Source organism: Rhinolophus sinicus, linkage group LG01 (assembly GCF_036562045.2).
Source record: "Rhinolophus sinicus isolate RSC01 linkage group LG01, ASM3656204v1, whole genome shotgun sequence".
Taxonomy (NCBI): domain Eukaryota; kingdom Metazoa; phylum Chordata; class Mammalia; order Chiroptera; family Rhinolophidae; genus Rhinolophus; species Rhinolophus sinicus.
In genome coordinates, this window is record NC_133751.1 from 162,960,533 (window position 1) to 162,983,550 (window position 23,018).

Here is a 23,018-nt window from a genome sequence, read left to right on the forward strand (position 1 = left end):
ATGCTCTGTGTGTGCTGACATGATCAATGTATGTTACTATATAGCTAAATTTAAGTAATCATTTCATCAAGGGAAATCGATCTTTCCCTAAAACGTGACCTTTGAAAAACAGAGTGCAGGCACCATTACAAGGTGAATATTAATGTTCTAACCAATTCCCATGTAATGCTCATAAAGAAAACAGAACTGTAATGCAGTTTGTTTTTAACAATAATCTCATCACCATCATCATCATTATAAATATTATCATCATCTTCCTTCTCTAGTTTCTTTCTACTTTATCCAGTTGAGCTGGACCATCATTTCAAAAACACATTTGCCCATACATTAACTCCTTTGCCCCTCTGTCTTTTTATCCTACCCGCTGATTCTACGTAGCAAAGCACGAATGCTGGATGAATCCCATCACCAAATGTGTTCTCTGTGCTGCACCTCAGCAGCCAGCCCCAAATTGGAAGGGTCATAACAGGCCAGAAAGGTTCCACCATAAAGTCAAGATCAACAAACACTACCTAAAAATACTGCTCCATTTCTGTGGTAATTTTATTCTTCTAATCCCCACAAAGAAATTCCTGAATCCTCTCCACTCCATTTAAACCTCTACTCCTCCTGAATGCCAACCCTCTGCCCCTCCACCACCACCTACACCACCAAGAGGATAACCTTTGTCTCCTATTTTATGAAAAAAAGAGAACACATCAGACAGGAACTCTTTCATCTTCCTGATGCCTGATTTATACATGGAGACACCTCTGGATTCATTCTACCCATCCTTCCTCCTGCTATAATGGGGGAGTTCTCCCTTATTCATTCTAAAGTTAGCCTCTTCAATTGTTCTTTTAGAGTCCATTCACATCCACCTTGTCAGGAACTCGATAGTGTTAATTGTTCTTTCTCTTTTGTATATTCAACCTCTCCCTCCAAATATACACATCCCAGTAGCCTTTAAACCGCTTACAGTTTTTATATTTAAAAAAAAAACAAAAACCTACACTTGACCCCTGTTGTGGGCTGAGTTGGGCCCCACCATCATCACCACCTCCACCAAATCCCTACATCGAAGATCTGACCCTCAGTACTTCAGGATGTAACCATATTTACTTAAATAGACAATCTTTAAAGAGGCAATTAAATTAAAATGAGATTAGGGTGGGCCCCAATTTAATACGATAAGTGTCCTTAGGAGGAAATGCAATTTGGACACAGGTACAGAGGGAAGACGATGTGAAGACACAGTGAGAAGATGAGCATCAATAAGCTAAGGAGTGAGGCCTGGAATTGATCCTTCCCTCACTGCCCTCAGAAGGAACCAACCCTGTCAACACCTGGGTCTTGGACTTCTTAACCTCCAGAACAGTGAGAAAATACTTCTGTTGTTTAAGGCCCTAGTCTGTAGCACTTGGTTACAGCAGCCCTGGCACACTAATACAACCCCTCTTCTACCACTTCTAGGCACTGCTCTACTCATCTTCCCTTCAGTCGTCAGTACTCAGTGTCTCCTTCCCCACACCTCGATGTCATTCCTGAATTCACGCCAGTATGCTTCTGGTCCTGCTGCTCCATGTGCTGGGTTCACCGATGGCCCAGATCTATCGCATCCTAATAGACATGTTAAGTCTTACTCTTACTCAATCTTTCATCCGCATTTGATAATGTTCCCAACTCCTTCCCTGAAATGCTTTCTTCCCTTGGCTTCCACGACACAGAACTAAGTCTTCACACTTTTCTCCGTCATCTCTGGCCAATCCTTCATTACTGTTTTTCAGGAGTACACTCTTTTATCTTATCATTAAATGTTGGAGTTTCTCAAAGCTCAGTTAACTAGCCCATGTCTCCTGTACCCTCAGCTCCTTCCTTGGGTAACTTCCTTGGGTAATTCTCATCCAAATCAATGCCTATGATTACCATTCATACACAGATAATAAATTCATCACCAGCCCTGACTTCTCTAATTTCTGGACCTGTTCAGGATTACCCTTCTGTCTTCTCTTAGATGTCTCAAAGTGACTTCAAATTCAACATGTCTAAACCCAAACTTTTAAAATTGTCTAAACCCGAAAATTTTAAATGAAAAATTCCAAAAATAAACAATTCATAAGTTTTTGTGTGCTGCTCTGAGTAGTGTGATGAAATCTTGCACCATCCTATGGTGCCCACCCAGGCTGTGGATTGTTCCTCGGTCCAGCATATCCAGGCTGTATACGTTAGCCATCCATCAGTCAGTCACTCAGGAGCCTTGCTGATTATGAGACTGACTGCCCCGGTATTGCAGTGCTTGTATTCAAGTAACTCTTATTTTACTTAATAACGGCCCCAAAGTACAAGAGTGATGCTGGCTATTCGGATATGCCAAGAAATCATGAAGTGTGTCCTTTAAGTGAAAAGGTATATATATAGGAAAAAACAGTACATATAGGGTTCAATACTATTCATGATTTCAGGCATTCATGGGGGCCCTGGAACATACCCCTCGAGGACAAGAGGGGACGACTGTACTCTGAAGCTACTTGGCAAAAGCTTCCCTGGGTTTAATACAAACTATATTTAACTTAATAAATATATTACATAGAAAAAGTTACACATAATTAAGGTGTGCTCAGAAATCTTCGGCTTATATGGGTTATTGTGAGATAAAGCCTAAATCCTTTTGCCTGGAATTTAAGATCTTCCATGATGCAGCTCCTTCCTTCCTTTCAAGCCTTTTTCCCCATGACATCCAGATGCTGTGGTCAGAGGTCAGCAAACTATAGTCTGCAGGCTGTGTTCTACCACTTGTTTTTATAAATTAAATTTTATTGGAGCACAGCCACACACATTCATTTACACAGTGTCTATGCACTACAATGGCAGATTAAATAGCCATAACTGCAAGAAAAACTGTCTAGTCCACGAAGCCTAAACACTTACTATTTGGCTCTTTACAGAAAAAAGTGTGCCAACAACTGAAATAGACTTCTAGTCTAGAGTCTAGTTCAATGGAAATAAGAGCTACCATTAATCGAATGCTGAGTTGTTTCAACAAACCTTTCAAAAGTGGTCTTGTTATCTCTGTTTTCGTTAATGAGAGATGGGAGGGAAACAAAGAGAGGAAAGGAATAAAGGAAAAAGTCAGAACGAGGCTCAGGTGGGTGAATAATGTGAGCGTGATCACAGAGAAATCAGTGGACCAACTGGGATTTGGATCATGCTCCCTGCCCATGCTGCTCCAGGACTCCCAAGCCAAAAATGTCCCGTGGTGCCTCACTGCTTCCTTGTTCTTCAACAGAGCTTGGAAGTTCATGCTGCTGTTGTTTATTCATGCTGTTCTTTCTCTCCCACAAAATGCCAATCCTCCTTTACAACCTAAAGGAGGTGGCTGGTGAAGTCATACACACTCTGGAGGATAAACAGAATCACCGCCTCCTGCACTACTAAATCTTCCTAAACTGCCCACAACCAGAGGAATAATTCCTCCTACAAATGCCCACAGCATTTCAGAAATGTCCTGGGATACTTAACACTCTCTACCCCGAAGTTGTTTTTTTTTTTCCCCCGAAGTTTAATGATAGCAAAAGCCAAGTCTACCTTTATATCCCATATAACTTTATATCCCATATAAATGCTAGCACGATGTCTTCTACATAATAAGCACTTAATACTCATCTAATGAATGAATGAATAAATGAACGAATGAATGTAATAAAGACATTTCTAATCTAGATTTTAAGTAAAATATTTTAAGATTTATTTCTTAATAATAGATGAAAATCCAGAATGTAATCTAAATAACAGAAATGTCTTCCTTAGTATTGATTTTTCATATTTTAGCCCTTTTCTTATGAAAATCAATTGTAAAAGAAACTAAAAATCAAGTATTAAATAATTTAAAGCTTTCTATCAGTTTCATAAAACACAATTTAAGAATTACTTATAGTTTATCGTTTTGCTAGCATAGAAAACTCTTTATAGCCTAAATTAACGAAAAACTAGCAAGCTATTAAAAATAAATAAATGAAGTGTCAATAATAAAGCATTATTTATTGTGAGGATACAGAGACCACAGATGACATTTCCAACAACTAGTTATTTTTTGAAGCTCATTCTGATACAGTAAGCGGACTGCTCAATGTCATCACTGTAGAAAAAATATAATCCTAATGCAAATACTATTTGTAAAAATATACAGAATTAAAAATAGTTTGAGAGTCTGGTGTGATATGCTAAGCTTCTCTATATAGCATAAATAAGGCTCAGTATACAGTCAGTCACAGAACAGAAACTATAAAAATAAATTTAGTATTAAAATGTTGGATATTTTCGAGTCAGACACTTACCTGCATCACCTTCTGTTGAATCTCTTCTAACTGTGTACGCTTACTACGTTGCCTACAAACTTCCTGGTAACGGGTGTATTGCTCTCGCAGTGAATCTAATAATTTCATAACTTGTGGCTGTGCAAGCAGTTCATCATCCATAGGAGACCAGGAGACTCCTCCATCTGAGCCATTAAATCGACGCTGCTGTAATTCGGATAACAATTCATGCCCTTTATGAATGAAAAATACTTGTAATTAATACCCTTAAAGAAATATAATTTTTATTTCGCAATCTTCTCAATTCTAGTCCCTTACTCTTAGAACCTATATCTAACTATATGTCTACTTACCTATCTACCATGTCACAAATACTGAAATGCAATTTTTAAATTTATATAGAAAGAAATAAAAAATCGTATATATGCATATATATGCACAAAATTGTATATATGATATATATATCATATCATAAATATACATACTAAATATGTCATACTATGTACCATACATATCGTATATGTATATATTATACCTATCTATCTATCTATCGATCGATCTATCTACCTATCACATTCTTCTTATTGGTGGATTCATTACTCAGGATACTGCCAAGTGATCCTCTCCCTGTACAGCACAATTACACTATGGAATTTCTGTCTGATGGTTCTAATCAATGTGTTGTAGGATTTCAGTATTAATCCATACCCTTAATTACAGCACCTAAAAGAAAAGCTGATGATGTAACACATGTATGATCAAAGTAAGGGTAGAAAGGCTGTATTATTGGTACAAAAAAAAAACTAAATAATCTCTATAGGAATTTCTACCACATATTAACTGAATCATGAGGGGCCAAAAAAATCACATCCAATGTTAATTCAATTACAGCAAACTCATATAGAAAATTCACTCGTGCATAAGAAATTAAAACTGCAACATATACAACATCTAAAACTGTAAGTATATAATAATTTTAAAAATAAATAAATTATAAATTGTTTTTCCAGGATGATAATACTATTCAAATTATTATTTAGGGGCCAAAAATATGTAGACATTTAAATTCTCTTCTTCATCTTTTCATTTAGGAAAATGTCCTAAATTTAAGTGGCTTTTAGTACAATTTGGAAGTATTTCCAATTTCTAAAAAATATTTAAGATTGTTCAAAAGTGTTCCATTTTATATTCTTTTGATCCCTACTTTAAGAGTCAATAGCATATAAACAGAAGTTAGTGGCATATAAAGTTAATTTTAAACTACAAATTTAAAAACTTCTTATTTCAATGGCTTAAAGCAGCTTTCAAAATGTTAAATATAAATATGGAATTCAATTTAGAGTTTTAAGTCTAGAACAATATTTTTATTGACGTCTATTTACCTTCTAAACATTCAGAGATTACAATTATTCCTTTGTTGTCTAAAAAAATAAGATCTAGCTATATCATACTTTAAAAACTTACGACAAGTGAATCAATACCACAAAGACACTCAAAATTTATTTCTTTACTCTTCATTACATTTTGTAACTGGAAGAACAAGTATTTTAAAGACTTATTTAAAGTGTAGTGATATATATAAAACATACTTTTAATATATTTACATATATATAAAATTCACAAAAGCCATTAAGATCAGAATACATTTATTTTTCTCTACTCTGACACGTTACCCGTAATGTTGCCCTTGTGGATCTACTATCCGTTACAGAAGCAGCACCACATAATGACTTCAAAACCCACACCTCGAAATCAAGCTGCCTTAGTTCAAGTCCCAACTCTAGCATTACCAGTTGTATAACCCATATGGGTTACTTAACTTTTTCATGCCTCAGTTTTCTCATCTTAAAATTAGGATGTAACAGTACCCACACTTCACTGGGTTATGGTAAAGGATAAATGAGTTAACATATGTAAAGTGTTTAGAACAGTACCTGATACACAGTAGGATTAGAATTATGAGCTACTATTAGAAAAATACATTAGAAATAAAATTAAAGTATTTCCATTTAAAGGAATTCCAAAGTGAACACACACTGTGCGATGCCACTGCAAGGTGCTACGTGTTTTACATAGATGAGTGTAAAACAGTAGTGCTGGTAGCTTTGGATTTGGATCTATCTCAGTGTTATGGTGATGACGCTTAATAGTTACTGATCTTGAGCAACTATATATATAAATGCATGCTTTGGCTTCCTCAAGTGCAAAATAGAGAAAATAATACTAATTATCTCAAGGGGTCGTTAGGAGAATGAAATACTAAAATACATAAAAATACAATGCTAGAATATAATGAGTATTCAATAATGTTCATAGAAACCTAATGAAATAGAAATTTTTATCTCCATTTCACAGATAAATAAACCCAAATATTTCAAAGGAAAAGTAATTTAACTATCATTAATATTTTTTAATATTGTAGAGTATATTAACACACTTAAGTTAAACTGAAAAGCAGTTTGAAAAATTTCCCCTAGAGTTTCTATCACATAATACAGTAAGTCCTCACATAATGTTATCCATAGGTTCCGCGATTTTAAGCAAAACAACATACAATTAAACCAATTTTACCATAGGCTAATTGATATAAATAACAGTTAAGTTTCTATGGGATCTCATCAACTATATCAAAATGATATTGAACAAAACAACGTTATTCCAAGACCTGCTGTACAGGCTCAACTAATGTTTATTTTTATGAACCAGTCAACATATGACTGGTTTATTGGATTATGATTATTTCTGGTAAACATGCTTTTCATCTTACCTGTCTGAAGAACTGTTTCAGGATCAACTGATGGAAGAAAGTTTAAATCCACGGACCTGGCAAGTACCAAATGAGCAATTATTAAAAGCTGTATTTCTATTCATATAGCTTAAGAAAATCCTTTATACGTACATATCAAAACAGGGGCACACAAGTATGAAAATATGAAGCAGACTATTCTACCATGCTAATTTCTCTTAAACATTAGGAAGCCCATGAGAGATAAGTATTAGTACCCAAAGAAATATCTATGTAATAAATCACAAAATATACTACTTGAAAATATAGTTTATTATTATTAATTATGGCATTTCAAATATGTCAAAGGAATCCATTCTAGTATTTTTCACTGGATATTTATTTCAAAATGAAACTTGTAATACATTAATAGCCCAGAAATGTCAACATTAAAAATGCATGCAGCCATCCTCCAATCAAAAGTTTATTCCTCTACAGCAATCTTTGCGAGCTGCAAATATTCTCTGGTGTGTATGTGTGTGTCCCTAGCAGTTGTATGTTCTTCCCTGTACTAATTATGTTTCATATGAGTTGGACTATGGCTTTATTTTCTTAAACACATTTGGGAAGTACAAGATGAAGGAAACACAGGGTACGTAACAAGGCAAAGCCTAGGACCTTGCTGCTGTAACTGAGCAGTCTTGCTCTAAATCTTTCACTTTTGTCAACTGATCTAGGCCTTTTCCTAGATGTTTCCTGAGGGCTGACATAAAGAGGGTGATGAAAATTTGCAAGAAGCGGGACTTTGGTATGTGGAGTTTTAGGGACTAAGCAGTTACATTTGAGTTCCTTGGGGAGGGACTGGCAAATACATGATTTTATTTAGTACTTCATATAGTCATGCAAACCAGCATTTCCCAAAATGTTTCCCAAAACACTGAACGAGGTATTATTAGGTGGAGAAAAAGGGGTGTAAATATTAGGTTGGTGCAAAAGTAATTGAGGCTTTTGCAATTATTTTTCACCTTTTGAACCACAATTATTTTTGCACCAACCTAATACAAGAAATTCTAAGGAAGCAATTAAATAGGTTTCTTCACTGCAATGCTTTCTTAGAACCTATAATATGTAAATACCTATAGTCATTCTCAGAAAGGAAACATAGTAAACAACATTTAAATCTATGACCATAAGATTTAGTGTGTCTTCCCTGAGGAACAGGACTTTAAGAAACATCTTACTTACACTGCCGGACTACTCAGAAAGTCAGAGGTTCAGTTAATCTTTGTCAAGTAACTTGTGTGGCATTTTAAATTCCTCAGCCATAGTGTGTGTGTGTGTGTGTGTGTGTGTGTGTGTGTGTGTGTGTGTGTTCTACACAACACACACACTCACATATACGTAAAATTTTTACATTTTACCTTTTTATAATGCATCTATAGGATAGTAATGTTTCTACATGTTTGTTGTTATTTTAACTAGATTTACATTCAAACCATTTGTGTTCACATTTTTCACTTTGTTTTAATCAAGATCCGGTGTCTTACACTCCTCTTGCCTTATTATCTCAGTTGACTAGTATGTGACTACATTTGGGTTCATAGACTAGCAAGATGACTAGTATCAAGGCAGCACTGTATAATTAAGGTCAGATTCAAAAGAGATAGACAAGGATGAGTGTTGATTCTTTTCAATTTCCTACTGCAAAATTATTGTTCTAGCGACCTCACTTTGCTATTGAGAGACGAGAAAGACTCTAGTGCTTTTAAGCTGTGGAGAGGGACTTGGCCTACCAACAGGAATGTGAAAATTGTTAAGGTTGTAAAGTTCCATGGAAATCTGTTAAAATAATTCACCTAGGAAGTTACATTTAGATAGTACAACTGAACGATTATTTCATCCAGTGTCATAAAACACTAAATTCCCCAAACTGCACTCATGAATATCACGTATTTTACCAGGACATAAGAGTTCTACAAGCTAGGCATTTAAGTGCTAATATATTTAAATAAGGTTAGAAAATTGTATTTCATGCTGCAACCTTGTTCCTATTCTTTACGAACAAAGTAGTATACTCTAAAAGGTAGAAAATTGTTCCATTTTGAAAACATGTCCTTGTAAATGAGGATTTTACAGTGTCAGAAAAAGGTAAACATATCTATCACTATTCATCAACACTTTTGTAAAGAAACTAATTCAAATCAATAAATTGTACATGTAAAACTAATTGTCACAAATAAATTTAATTCAACTTTTGTATGTCAATTTGTATTGACTGGTAACATGTTTACCTTCATTCTTTTAACTTGCATTAAAAACAGAGGTTATCTTTATCAGGTTAATCATAGCTTTGCAAGGGTATAATTTCAGGACACTGGCCACCTACCTTTCTTTCTCTTGTTGATTTCCTTTATCACTTCCATTGTTAATCAAAGCAAGTTCATCTAATAATGATGTAGATTCCTTTGTAAACTTCTCAAAAACCTACAATATACAATAAGATTTTATTAACATATGAAGAATAATCTTAAAAGTTAATATGTACAAAAGAATTTTCAGCTAAGAGCAACAGAATTAGCTATGCAGAATTCCCTTTCTCTCTTCTGGGTGTCAATACAATTCAACCATCAGGAGAGAAAACAAAACTGCTTCCTAAAACAATGAATAGTTTCAATGGATAGGAAATTTTTTCAATTTTTATACATTAAGAAATTATTTTTATTCCTCAATCAACAAGTTTATTTTATTCCTCAGTCAACAAGTTTATTTTTATTCCTATGTTTCCTTGAGAAACATCTGCACCAATAACAGTTTTAACTACACGAACATTATTTAGACCAGTTTTAACTCTCTAATTCCAGCTATAGAACATTTCTTCATGTTAGTCTATTACCAGTCCATACTGGTTGTATGTAATAAAGAATTTTATACACCAGCATGTAGCATAAAAGTAAATTAGTCAAAATATTAACATCAGTTCTTAAGATATTTCTAAAAAGGGAACTGGCCAAGTCCATTTAAAATAAAGTGGACACTCATTTTTCTGACATTATTGTTCAAATATGGTGGGAATAAAATTGGTCTTCCATCCTGAAACATCCAAAAGTACAGTATTCTTCAATAAAATTCATATACTATAAATTCAGTTAATCTGAAATTTGTTCAGTCCTCAGCAGTTTGATTAAACAATGCTGCATTACACAGAGTAGCAGATTTCAGAAGTCTGGCCTGAAAAAGAAGATACATTTTCAGAAATGAAACCCATAACCTGCCAAAGTGCTCTTCGATTCAAACTGATGTTTAAATATTCTCTCTGAAAATGGTATGTCAACTAGATTACCTCAGGAAATTATGCTACTCTGTTATTCTACTTAAAAGAGTTACAACTTTGACTAAACTGCTACTAAGACAACAGTAATAGGGAGCAATTGTGAATCTGACTCCAGAGCATTTGCCTTCAAGCATTGTGCTGTCATATGGTATACATTATATCGCTTAATTTTTGTGAAAAGGAAAACAATCTACATTTTAGTTAACTAAAATTATAAAGTTATCAAAATATATCTTATTTATATGTAATAACATTTTATCTCATTATAATATACCAACCAGCCTCTTATTTAACCAGTCCATGTGATCATAGGTGAGACTTCCACCAAAATCTTCTGTTAACTGGCATGGTTCTATATAACGAGTCAACTTATTGGCAGACACTAAAATAACCTATAAAGGTAGTAAAAAGAGAAGAAACATTTAGTAAGCCACTTTTTATGTCCATGAAAGTAATGAGGAGGTACAATTAGGGTAAATTATGTAGTATTCTTTTCAACATGATGATATATTATCATTACTACAACATTTAAATACAACATTTAAAATCAATTTAATAAATTATAGATATCTGCTAAGAAATAAGCTATCATAAGCCATTTATAATAACACAACTTGAAAAACAAGAGACACTAGCAGCTCAGTTGAAATATTTTCAAATTTTTATCAATATTAATAATTTCTTAGTATAAAAATAAATTCCTTTAATACAATGATGTATTCAATGAAGAATTTTTATATGGCCTTAAAATTAGCTCAGTACATTAAAATGGTAAGCACAAATGAATAATAAATCGTCAATCAAAAATTATATACTTTATTGTGTTCTTTGTATTACACTCTGTAATAAGGATATAATAAATTTATCATTTTATTATAGTTTGTTAAAAGCTACTAATAAAAATCAAACTTAATGAATATAACAACAATACACTTTAAAGTTTCTCTAATGTTCCTCTGATTGTATATTACAAAACATGTCCTGTAATAGTAGATAAAACTCAGGATAACACATACTAAAATTTAATTTGAAAATCAGAGCTATAAAGTGGGGAGAAGAGAATTCATAAACTTGAAATTTATATATTAACATGACAGGTTTTTTGTTTTGTTTTGTTTTTTTAACATGAAGTTTTTTAATTCTAAACTTTAAGAGATTCCAAATACTAATTATAGAATCACCTGAGAGAGCAATACAGAGCTAAGTAAAGTTTCAATGAAGATATACATGAATATAAAAAAAAATATGTGGGAGAAAAGTATTCAAATGGTAATGTTAATGCAAAAAATAATACGTGAATTTGAATTTACAAGAAAAACTTGGTAAGAAAAATGTCTCCAGCTACTAACAGCACCATTCCCATTCTAAACAAAGGCCAAATAATCTACAAAATTATAACTTTTCTGGAATTCCTCAGAGGGCTGAGGTCAAGAAAAACCAACTAGTCTGAAAATAAAAAAAGGACAGGCACCATAGAGAGAATGGTGAAAGGCGTGACTATCATGTGGCATGAGTAAATTGGGAGGATGATGGAATGTTTCTGTATCTTGACTGTGGTGAAGAATAACTAATTACAAAAGAAAAAGAAAACAAAATCATAAGGGGGACTTGTGGAAGAACCACCAGAGAAAGAAAGAAAGAAAAATTCAGAAACACACCCAAAATGCAAAACAGGAACATCTATACTATAGATAAAATTATAATGTAAACACTAAATGAAGGCAAATTACCAAGACTGCTTTGGGAAGGGGGGGGGGGCTTATTTTAGGAAGATACCAAAAACATGGTACCAAAGTTCATATAATTACCAGAGAAAAATGATCCTATCATAATTAAGAGTTTATAACAAATTGCTATTGGTAACAATACATTAAGTGGAAATTAAGAGCCTTAGATGTTTATATTAGAAAACAAAGGCTGGTGAATAAATAATGAGCTAAGTGACCTACCCGTAAGAAGCTGGGGGGCGGTGGTGGGGTGACAACAGAATAAATTGAAAGAAAATAGAAGAGGTGAGAAATTAATAAAGCCAAAAGCGTTCCTTGAAAAGACTAAAATGAAGTCAACAAATTTCTGATAACATAAAGCAAAAAGAAAAGATAAAATAATAGAAAGTATGAAAAGAACAGAACTAACCTGCCAGCAGTGTTTTAAAAGACAGACACACAAGACAATTTTGTTCTAGTAACTATGCAAATTTAAAATGGATAAATTGCTATAAGTATCCAAACTGACATGAGAAAAAACAGACACTTATAACCAATAAAGTGACGTGAATCATGAGATTCTTTCCATTTTCAGTAATCAGACTGTGACTGGTAGTTTCAGTATTGCTATTCACTGGATGAAGAAAGCAAATAATTAATATGGGATATTCTAATTCTCCTATCTCTGATGTCCTTGAGAAAATGGCATTCTTGGGAAGGAAGATGTGAGAGGGAAAAAGTACCCTTATGGTTTTCGATTTGAATTGGAAGTATCAGTTTACACTCATGATGTATTTCATCTTAAATAAAAACACACACATTCACACATAAATTTTCTAGTTCTGTCCACTGAAAAGTTTAGAATAACCAATTCTTAGCAATACACACTTCTAGTATCCAGACTGTTATTTCCAAATATCATTTTCCACTATAAGGAATCAAGGCTCCTTAGAGAAGTGGCCAATTCCAGGTCTGGGGCTGGAAATACATAGGACGAGATTGGATTATCTTCTTATCCAGATATGAAGAAAGCTATCAAAGACTACTAGACTTGTTCCAAAGGGTCCTGAAAAGACTCCCACTGGCCAAAGATATAAGAATTTGTTTATCAATAAGAACAATAAATTTTGAAGCATTAAATATATTTAATTCTATGAGCTCATACTTATTAAAAAAAACGATCACCATTGGACCATTTAATGACTAATACAGAATCCCACAACCAATAATAAGAGCATTACATAGTCTTTTCAAGCAATCATGAAACAAACTTGACTGTGTATCAGGCCATAAATAAAGCCTTGGTATATTTCAAAGAAACTAACTGATAACATTCTATCACCACAATGAAATTAAGCAATTCAACCAGAAATCAACAATCAATCAAATGAGAAATCACTAACAATATTTTAAAAACCTATCTACTTGGATGAGCGTCTCAACCATCAAAATGTGTGGACCTTATTTGGATCCTGATACAAATAAATCAAACAATCTGTGCATGCACATTAATTTATATATAAGTTTATGAATGAATTTTAAAATATTTATATATACCATGTTTCCCCAAAAAGACCATCGGCTCTGATGCATCTTTTGGAGCAAAACTTAATATAAGACCAGGTCTTATTATATTATATCCGGTCTTATATAAGAATTATATTATATTATATATATTATATTATACACGGTCTTATATTACATAAGATCGGGTCTTATATTAATTTTTGCTCCAAAAGATGCATTAGAACTCATGGTCTGGCTAGGTCTTATTTTCAGGGAAACACTGTAATATTTTATATATAACCAAATCCTTTTATAGCATTTACCAAATAATTACAAATGTGAACCAAATGGCTCTTAGATATTAAATAATTGTTTCTTTTAAGGCATAACATTGGTATTGGGTTGTATTTTTTATAAAGAGTATTTATATTTTAGAGACATAATAAAATGGTTATTTACAGATAAACTGAAATGTCTTCAACTTCTTTTCACTAGTATCATATCCCCAATCTTCCTTTAGGAAAGTGGGTGAGGGTAAGGATGACACAGGATAAACCATGGCTGACAGTTATTAAAACTGGGTGTAGTGATACACATGGAGTTAATTATCATATTCTGTTTACTTTTTATGTGTCCACAATTCTTTATAATGAAAATATTTTAAAAAGTAAAATAAACATATATAAATCTCTCTTTTAAAAAAATCTCCCAAGAAAATACCAGGCACAGCCAGTTTACAAGTGAGTTTTAAAAATCAAAGAAGAAATTTTCAGTACCTGAGAAGTCTTTTATTAACTAATCATGTTCTGAGAGCTCGTGTGTAATGGTGCAAGGAACACTAGACCTCAAACTGGTCCCAGTTCTGGATCTGCGCTTTACTAGCCCTGAGAGCTCTAGCAAGCCCTGGGAGCCTTGGTGGCCTCCTAATGTAAAAGCGTTACATTTGTCCTGAGGATCTATAAGCCATGTGCTGAACTTGACAGTCTAAGATGTTTCATTTAAAAAAAAAAAAAAAATCAAAGAAGACCAGATTATTTTTTAATCTTAAACAAATGCTTCCAGTGAACATAAATTCAGGGAACACTTCTAACTCATTTTATGAGACTAACATTGATAACCAAGGACAATTTGAGAAAAGAAGAGACCATAACAACTTGCAAATATCAAGTATTAGCCAATATCAAGTGACAGCAAGGTGGTAGAGCAATGGAAATTCTTATACACTGAAAGTGGATATGTATTAATAAATTGACTCTTTGGAAAACAATTTGGTATTATTTCAAAAATTGCTCTGGATACTCTGCAGAGAAAATCTTATACACGTGTATCAAGAGACATACACACGAATGTTTACAGAGCATTATTCATAATGGCAAAAATGGAAACAACCCAAATGTCCATCAACAGAATAAGCATATTATTTTTATTCACACAATTATACAACATTGAACAGTGAGAATGAATCAACTATATCTACTGCAAGAATAAGCATGAATCTTGGACATAATGATGAGTGAGAAAAAGCAAGTCAGTGAAGACTAAAATCATGATTACCATTTTTATAAAACTCAAAAATAAATGAACCTAATATATTATTTTAGAATAAATAAAATCCTTAAATGATAAGTCTATAGATATAACAGAATGCTAAAAGGTAAACACTCCTTATTTTCTTCTAAAGATTTTTTCTTTCACATTTAAGTTTTTAATGCACCACACACAGAGAGAGAATGAAAACATGGACAGAGGATGGACAAACACAAATAATTTAGGTGTCAGAGGTTGAAGAGGTAGGTGAATAGGATCAGAGAGGGGCACTCAGATTCACTGCAAAGTATAGAAACTTGGGTACTCAGGTTCGGTAGTGTGTACTCAAATGTTTATTATTAAACTTCATGTAGCATACATACATATTTTTAAAGAATATGTACCAAATACTATATTTAAAAAACTAAAATCAGAAAAGAATCACAAGAAGGGAACGACTAACAGAAGAGGCAAAATGAGATCTCAACCTTAAACTGAAGAAAGGTACCGCTTTTGAGGCAGCAAGCAAGAAAGTTAGAGGGAGAACAAAGGAAAATCTGGAGGTGGTACTAACAGGAAAGCTAAGGGTTCATGTGCCTCTTTTTCCATGTAAAAAATAAAAGAAATAAGATATACTACATCAAATTACATTTTTGGTTGGTTTCATACCAGTAAACTATATTATGTCTATTTTAAATGGCAATTTAATGTTATCTCTAGTATGAGAGGAGTTTAGCCTCTCTCTAGTTCATTGTTTTCCTGTTCAGGTAATAATGGGAGCTAATTTACCGTGTTTCCCCAAAAATAAGACCTAGCCGAACCATCAGCTCTAATGCATCTTTTGGAGCAAAAATTAATATAAGACCCGGTATTATATTATATTATACCAGGTCCTATATTATATTAAAATAAGGTCGGGTCTTATATTAATTTTTGCTCCAAAAGAAGCATTAGAGCTGATGGTTCGGCTAGGTCTTATTTTGGGGGAAACACGGTAAAATAAATATTAGAATAAAAGAACACAGAAAATGGTTTTCTCTTAGTGAACAACTTGTCACAGAGGGCTTTATTTTATCCTCTAGCTCCAAAGCAACTTTCTTTAGACTAGTTCTTACTGCCAGGTGTGATGTTAAACATTCAACAATAAGTGGAGTTAAGCCATAGAAATCATTTAATTTGCCACCAACTCCTTTGGGGATGAAGGCAGATACTTCCACACTAGAAAGATTAAATACAATCAGAATCAGATTTCAGGGAGGGGCTTTTCCTTTCTCCAAAAAAGTCTAGCAATCTATTAAGTAGATATATACTAACAGTAAGAGATATGTATTTATTCTATGAAGAAATAAACTACTTGCTAAATCGACCATCAATTCACATCTGAAAAGAGAACATTTCCAGAGCACTCGCTCCTGAAAAGATGACTGAATAGAACACGTAATGAAAGAAAACATAATAAATGGTCTTTCTGTTCTTCTATTGTGGCTTATTTGGCACACTATTTAAACGCTGAAAAAAATATCTCTTGAAAAATCCTTCTATCACGTCCCTCATACTATAACTTAACTTTTAATGATATGCTATTCATTTGTTCAACAATCATTATTTAGTGGAAATTAAATTTACTTGTTAGAAGTAATTATTTATTAGAAGCTATGTGTTCTGGTGCTAAGAATATGAACATAAATAAGGTTCTACACAGGAAATGAGCTTTTTGTTTTTGCCATATTCCCAAGACAGGTGTGCAATGCTTTCATAAAAAGAAGTTTTCTGGTTTGTTTCTCAAGCCTTTGTTGAAAATAAATCTACATGCTATTGCCCCTTTGGTCATAACAGCTCAGCGTGCCAAAGGCTTTACTAGAATATCCCCAAATGATTGCCCTATTCCTTTTCTAGGGTAAACACCATTATATTAATAATTGGGAGGATACTGAGCTAGGAACCAATCATTGCAGGTTTATGCCCTATCTCTGCCACAAATTCACTGACCTTATAAAAGTCGACCTAAAGGGATTCACTCCTGGCTTATTTCCCCAATATGACAAAAAAAGGCAACTTAAGTTATCAATAATGTTGCTTTCAGTTCTAAGAGGATATAATTCTGATGAGTTATAATCCCATACATTTAATATGGGCCATTTTCTCTGACTATCTTGCCCAATGAAGAGCACATGTCACTTCCCACCCACTCTAGTTAATCTCACTATATACACATGCACACACACCTTTCTATGTCGTCTGGCTCTTAAATACATAAAATTATTGCCAACAGATATAAAGTGAGATAAACCAAAGGGAGAATTTGCAGTTACTCAGTTATATGTCGCAGAGTTTATATGCATTTGAATAATTTCTCTTAACAGCTATTTGTCCTAAAATTAAGTTAAATGTAAATAGTACAGTCACTCTCTTTTATGACACAAAATATATTTAAGAGTATACTACAAAAAGGAAGAAAATAATCACTTTTGCCAAGTCTTTTCAAAGGAAATAAACACCATGAAATTTTCTTAATAAGGAAGTCCTACATAAACATTATCTTTTCCTTTATTTTATATACATTAGCGAGGTTAAGACAAATGACTAAACCACAATGTTTCATGAAATAGCTCATACCATTATTTAACAAGTTTGAAGAGAAAGATATTTACCATATGGCCTTTAATCAAAACATTCATGAAGTTTTTCTTTAATATGGAATCGAAGTTATAGAAAAGACTCGAAACTTGTTTCTCCCTTACTCCCACTCTTCCATCTGTAACTAGAACAGGAATCCTTCCCTAATAAAGTATTCTCAAAGAACCCAACACTGAGACTTTCACTCTATACACACTCAGATGTTTTACTTTTCATTTTACTTATGTTAAGAACATGTGTGCAAGATTTGGAACTAAAATGCCTTTGTATGTCTTTGCGTGCTCAGTATAGATTCATATGTGTGTATGTGTTTATACACATACGATTTCAATGTGTATGTCTGCTTGTACCTGTTGGGGAATATTTTTCTAGGGGAAAATAACTTTCTGCAAAACTGGAAAGAAGAATAGATTGAGACAGACGTGTTACTGACAGATGAACACGGAAGCAATCTTTGGTCCCGGATCCTAACATTAATATGTCCTCAGAAAAAGAACAGGACCCAATACAGTAATAAGAAGAGATAAGAGAAAAAAACAATTTAGAATGGTGGGTGGTTATCATCACCAGTAAACAACACTTTTACTCTCATGAATTATAAAGAATGAGAAGGTAGAGATCCTTTTATCAGTCTTCCAATTTGAGGAAAAGACTATTGCCAATAGAACTTCAATTTTATCCTGTCACTAGGTATAGACTATAGATACTATTATCTAACCAGCAAAATCTATCAAAACCACGAGGTAAAATGTTGCTGAAGGACAGAAAGTACTTGAATATCTGAGTTGCTAAAAAGGGAACTGAACAGATAAGTATCTATTTGAGAGACAGGAAGGATACATGAAGAAATATTTAGGTGAGAAATGAGAGATGAATATTCATAGCTGGTGAAAAACATTAGAGAAGTGATCAGGAGGAACGCCATCTAGAAGAAACATTTAGAAAGGATGACGCGCAAGAATGTGAAACCATGTGGGAACCGGGTGTCACTCAAATGACTGTTAGGTGTTTATGTGATGAACATGCAGGCAGCTGGTAATAAATCTTTGTTATAGATAATTCTCTAAGGTAAAACATGATACTCTTCCTTACAGAAACACCGTACTCACAACAAAGATATTAATACTTTTTAAAATATTTAGAATATATCCGAAACACAGGCTTCATTACAACAGCCCAAATGATCCCAAATAACACCAAGGAAAATCGTTTTTAAACAGGCATCTATGTTGAATATAATTTTTATAAATATATATATATATGTATGTATAGATATATATCATTTAATGGCTGGTGCTGAACTGCCTTTTAAAGTTGAGTGTGTTTGGGGGCATATTAGCCAGCATTTGAAATTATGCTCATCTTATTAGGACATTAGGCTTTTAGTAAGTGCCTACTGCTTATTTACTTGGGAAAATATTCTAGCTGAATCTCTTCAATGTCTAAAAGCAATTATATTGATACAAGAAGCTTTAACTCTTGAGTTTTAAAACATCAACATACGACATCAGCTCAATGCAGATAGGAATTCTCTGTCTTCTATTTTATCCTCCAAGATGCAAGGCATTACCTCACTATTAATTCACACAGCACAAGACCCCACGAGGCATAGCATTTCTGAGAAGATAAGATGCCTGTGCTTATGCAGACTATGACAAGCTCCTCACAAAAGGCATCTTCTGCCCTACTCAGTGTTCATAACTGCGTTTCTGAACCCCTAGCTCCTGTTCACTTTGCATTCTCTCAGAGCAGTATTTCCTGCAGGCCCCTGGCACGACCAGCTGACCTCCCTGACTGAAGCACTCACCATGGCAGCACGCAGACCTCCTGCTTTTAGCTTTTCCTTTCTTCCCTCACTCCACTTCTGTTTCTCTTCCTTGAAATGCATTTCCCATTCATGGTCAGGGTAACACCTTTCTTGATGTAATCTACTGACCAGAGCTGCCTTCTTTAACTACACGCTGGAATATACCTTTCTACCATGTCTATATCAAGTCAGGTCAACCAATGACAAAAGCTGCAACATAAAAGTGAAAAACAAAGCAAAACATTGGGCTTCTGCTTAGCATGTAAAAGCTGGAAAGCATATTACTCCAACTCTTACAACAACAAAATAGTGCACATTCATCTAAAACATTCATCTAAAACATCACAACTTTTCTTGAATCCATCAGAGAGTTAAGTTCACAGGAAAACCAATTAACCTGAAATCTAAGGAAAGACCAGCACCTTCAAGGACAGATGGAGCTGGAGCACTTGCTTACCTGGGGAAAATGCCAGACACGATACAAGCCAGGAAAGAACTCAGCTGAAATTTTTAATGAATTGCTGAAGGCCAAATGTAGGCTAGTGTGAAAGTTATAGAACCCCTGGGAGGTGCAGACACAAGAATTCAAACTCACTTGCAGGCGCTTCTCCACAGACCTCCAGGGGACTCAAGGAAAGATTGGGGGTAGCTACGCAGGATAAGAAATTCTGAAATAGCCTCTCTCAGTGTACAGGCCTGGGGGAAGGGAGCAGCAGCCACTACCGGAAAGGACGAAGCTGACGCACAGCCCAGATTCTTCAACTCTATCTCCCTAAGAGAACAAAAACCTTCAGGTGCTGAGGGAAAGATGGCCAACTCTGATGACCTTAGAGCACAAGTAAAGCCCCAATGCAAGGGAAGGCAAAGCCCCACAGGAAGGGAAAAGAAGAGTCCTCAATCCTAGGGTGCGCAGGAATATATTATGGGCCCAGATTATCACAGGCCTTCTGAAGCTGGGGAAGGGACGACATCACTAAGAAGGCCCCAGCCCCTGGAATCACAATCACAGAACCTGCCTAAGACTGAAGCTCAGTCAGAACAGAGAATGTCACTGACAAACTCTGAGGAACAAGTAAACAGCAGTTTACTGCTGAGGGAGAGTCAACAATACAAAGGCAGGCCTTCTCTGAGGCACAGATGCAAAGCAAAGACCTACAGCTGGGGGTGGGACACATAAAAACAAGCACCTCTGGCAAACCAGCCCGCACCTTCAACACAAAGTAACCAGAGGAATGTGAAGCCTGTGGTGCACTGAGGAAAATGATAGCAACAACAAAAGCCAAAGCCAACTCAACTTCTGGCTAGACTACCCAACCCTTCCCCTTCCTCACTAAAAGCCTCGCAAAAGACAAGATGGGCCCATTTGCAGACACAAATATGATTTACCTCAGTCTCTACTGTCCTAAACTAGATGTCCGACATCCAAAAAAAAAATAACAAGGCATACAAAAAGCAAGGAAGAAAATAACCCACTGTGGTACATCTACACAATGGAATACTGATACTCAGCAATAAGGAAGAACTACCAGTACACGTAACAACATGGATGAATCTCAGATGCAAATGCAGGTATGAAGAAAGCCAAATTAAAAACGCAACATACTTTTCCATTGCATTTATATGACATTCAGGAAAAGGCAAAATTTTAAGAACAGAAAATAGATCAGTGGTTGTCAGAGGCTAAAGATGAAAGAAGTTGACTACAAAGGAGCACATGGGAATTTTTGTAGTGATGAGGTATTTCCTGATTTCTTGACTGTTTGTAAGAACTCTCAGAACTGTACACTAAAATGGATGAATATTGCATGTAAATTATAGCTTAACTTTTTTTTAAGTGAAGAAACAAATACCACACATTTTTTAAAGACATTTCAAGCTACCTCATTTGAGAATTAACTAGGCCTTCTTAAATCGTTCTACCTAAGACACTTTAGTGAGCTTTCCTCCAAACCAAAAATACACTGATGCTAACTTTATTGAAAATAAAAATGATTTACAGTACGGGCAAGGTCCAAAATGAGTCTTAATTTTCTGACTCTTGTAAGTATTCCAAGGCTCTATATTTCTACAGGGAAAGGGTTAGACTTTGTACCCTGTAATGCTTCCACACTTATTTAACCAATACAAAGTTTAGTATCTTTCTAATCCCCTGCTGGGAAGCTGGGATTAATAGATTGTGGAAGGAAAAACATGACAGAATTGTTTAAATTTATATTCCATCTTAGGCCTTCTTTCTGATCTACACTAAGAGGTACTTTCACGCAAGAACAGTGAGAGAGAAAGAGTAATGTCAATAGGAAAGGATGGAAAATGGTGTTCAAGTATCAAAACCAAACCAGATAATAAAAAATAATCATGATATAACATATAAAATATGCTCTGACTTCAATTTCAAAATGTCTAGGATTTGCTAGTATTAGTTATGTGTCCTCTTGGTAATGCAATAAAAATTTCTTGAATAAAAAGTTTCTACTTATTCAAAGGAGTTAACAAAGAATCATAATTCACCCAACAAGTATCTGACTGCCGACTATACACTAATCATTGCTTAGGCACTGATTAAGCATTGCTTTAGTATCCAAAGCTGAACAAAATAATACCAGCAAAATGCTATTTTTAAAGATATAGCACACTTTTGTTTTTTTCGTTTTATTTTTAGTAGAGTATATTTACCTCAAAGCCAAGTCTATCCTTTTCTTTCCAAAAACAAAAATGTGTTACTTTCTTATCCCAGAATTCATCTGGCTTCACCACACAAACTAGGGACACCTCGGCAGGAACAACATTCTATAAAATACAGAAAAATAATTACAAATTATACATTTACAATGAATAATTTATTAAAGTTATAAATTACTAGATATTCATGATTAGGCTGAGTAATTAAGAGACCTATGGAAAAGAATTAAAATAATAAAATAGAAGAAATACTCCAAACCTCAAAATGTACATGGCAATAAAGAAATACTTAAAAGACAAGGTGATTCAGAAAAGATTTCAAGTAATCAATGCAATACAGACAGTAGATGTGAATTATTTTTGTTTTACTAAATCTCTCTAACAGGAATATATATAAACTGAGACAATTTTTAGTGGAATAATTATTAAATTTGGTTTTTCTGATATGAAGAAAAAATTTTTCTAACACAATCATCTTGGAGAAATTCTTCAAATAATGTAAAATCAATTCTCTCACAAAATAAGTTTCTTATTGGCCATTACACAAAGAAGCCAAGATTCTGCATAATTACTAACTTGAAAAAGGGGACAAAGAGAATCTTTGACAAATACAATTTCACATTTACTAGACATGGTTATTCACAGTATCTAAAGAATGGAAATTAACATTTATTGTGTTAATAAATAGTCCATGCATATTTTACAGGAAGCCCCTTAATCCATCTTTATTATATATTTTCAATCTGCCCATTTCTAGTACTTGTATTGCTAATATTCCAAACTAGTCCGCCTTTTGAAGTATCCTCTT

General features: G+C 34.0%; 1 protein-coding gene across 2 annotated transcripts in view; it reads right to left on the reverse strand.

Annotated features, from left to right (window-relative positions):
- SESTD1 (SEC14 and spectrin domain containing 1) overlaps positions 1-23,018 on the reverse strand; it is a 98,829-nt gene that overhangs the window by 31,775 nt on the left and 44,036 nt on the right. For both annotated transcript variants that reach the window (XM_074338707.1, XM_074338702.1), the window contains 5 exons: positions 22,205-22,318; positions 10,627-10,740; positions 9,404-9,501; positions 7,060-7,115; positions 4,314-4,525 (listed from right to left, as the gene is read on the reverse strand). In XM_074338707.1, coding sequence (XP_074194808.1) covers positions 4,314-4,525; positions 7,060-7,115; positions 9,404-9,501; positions 10,627-10,740; positions 22,205-22,318 — 594 coding nt within the window. The remainder of the gene's footprint in view (positions 1-4,313; positions 4,526-7,059; positions 7,116-9,403; positions 9,502-10,626; positions 10,741-22,204; positions 22,319-23,018) is intronic.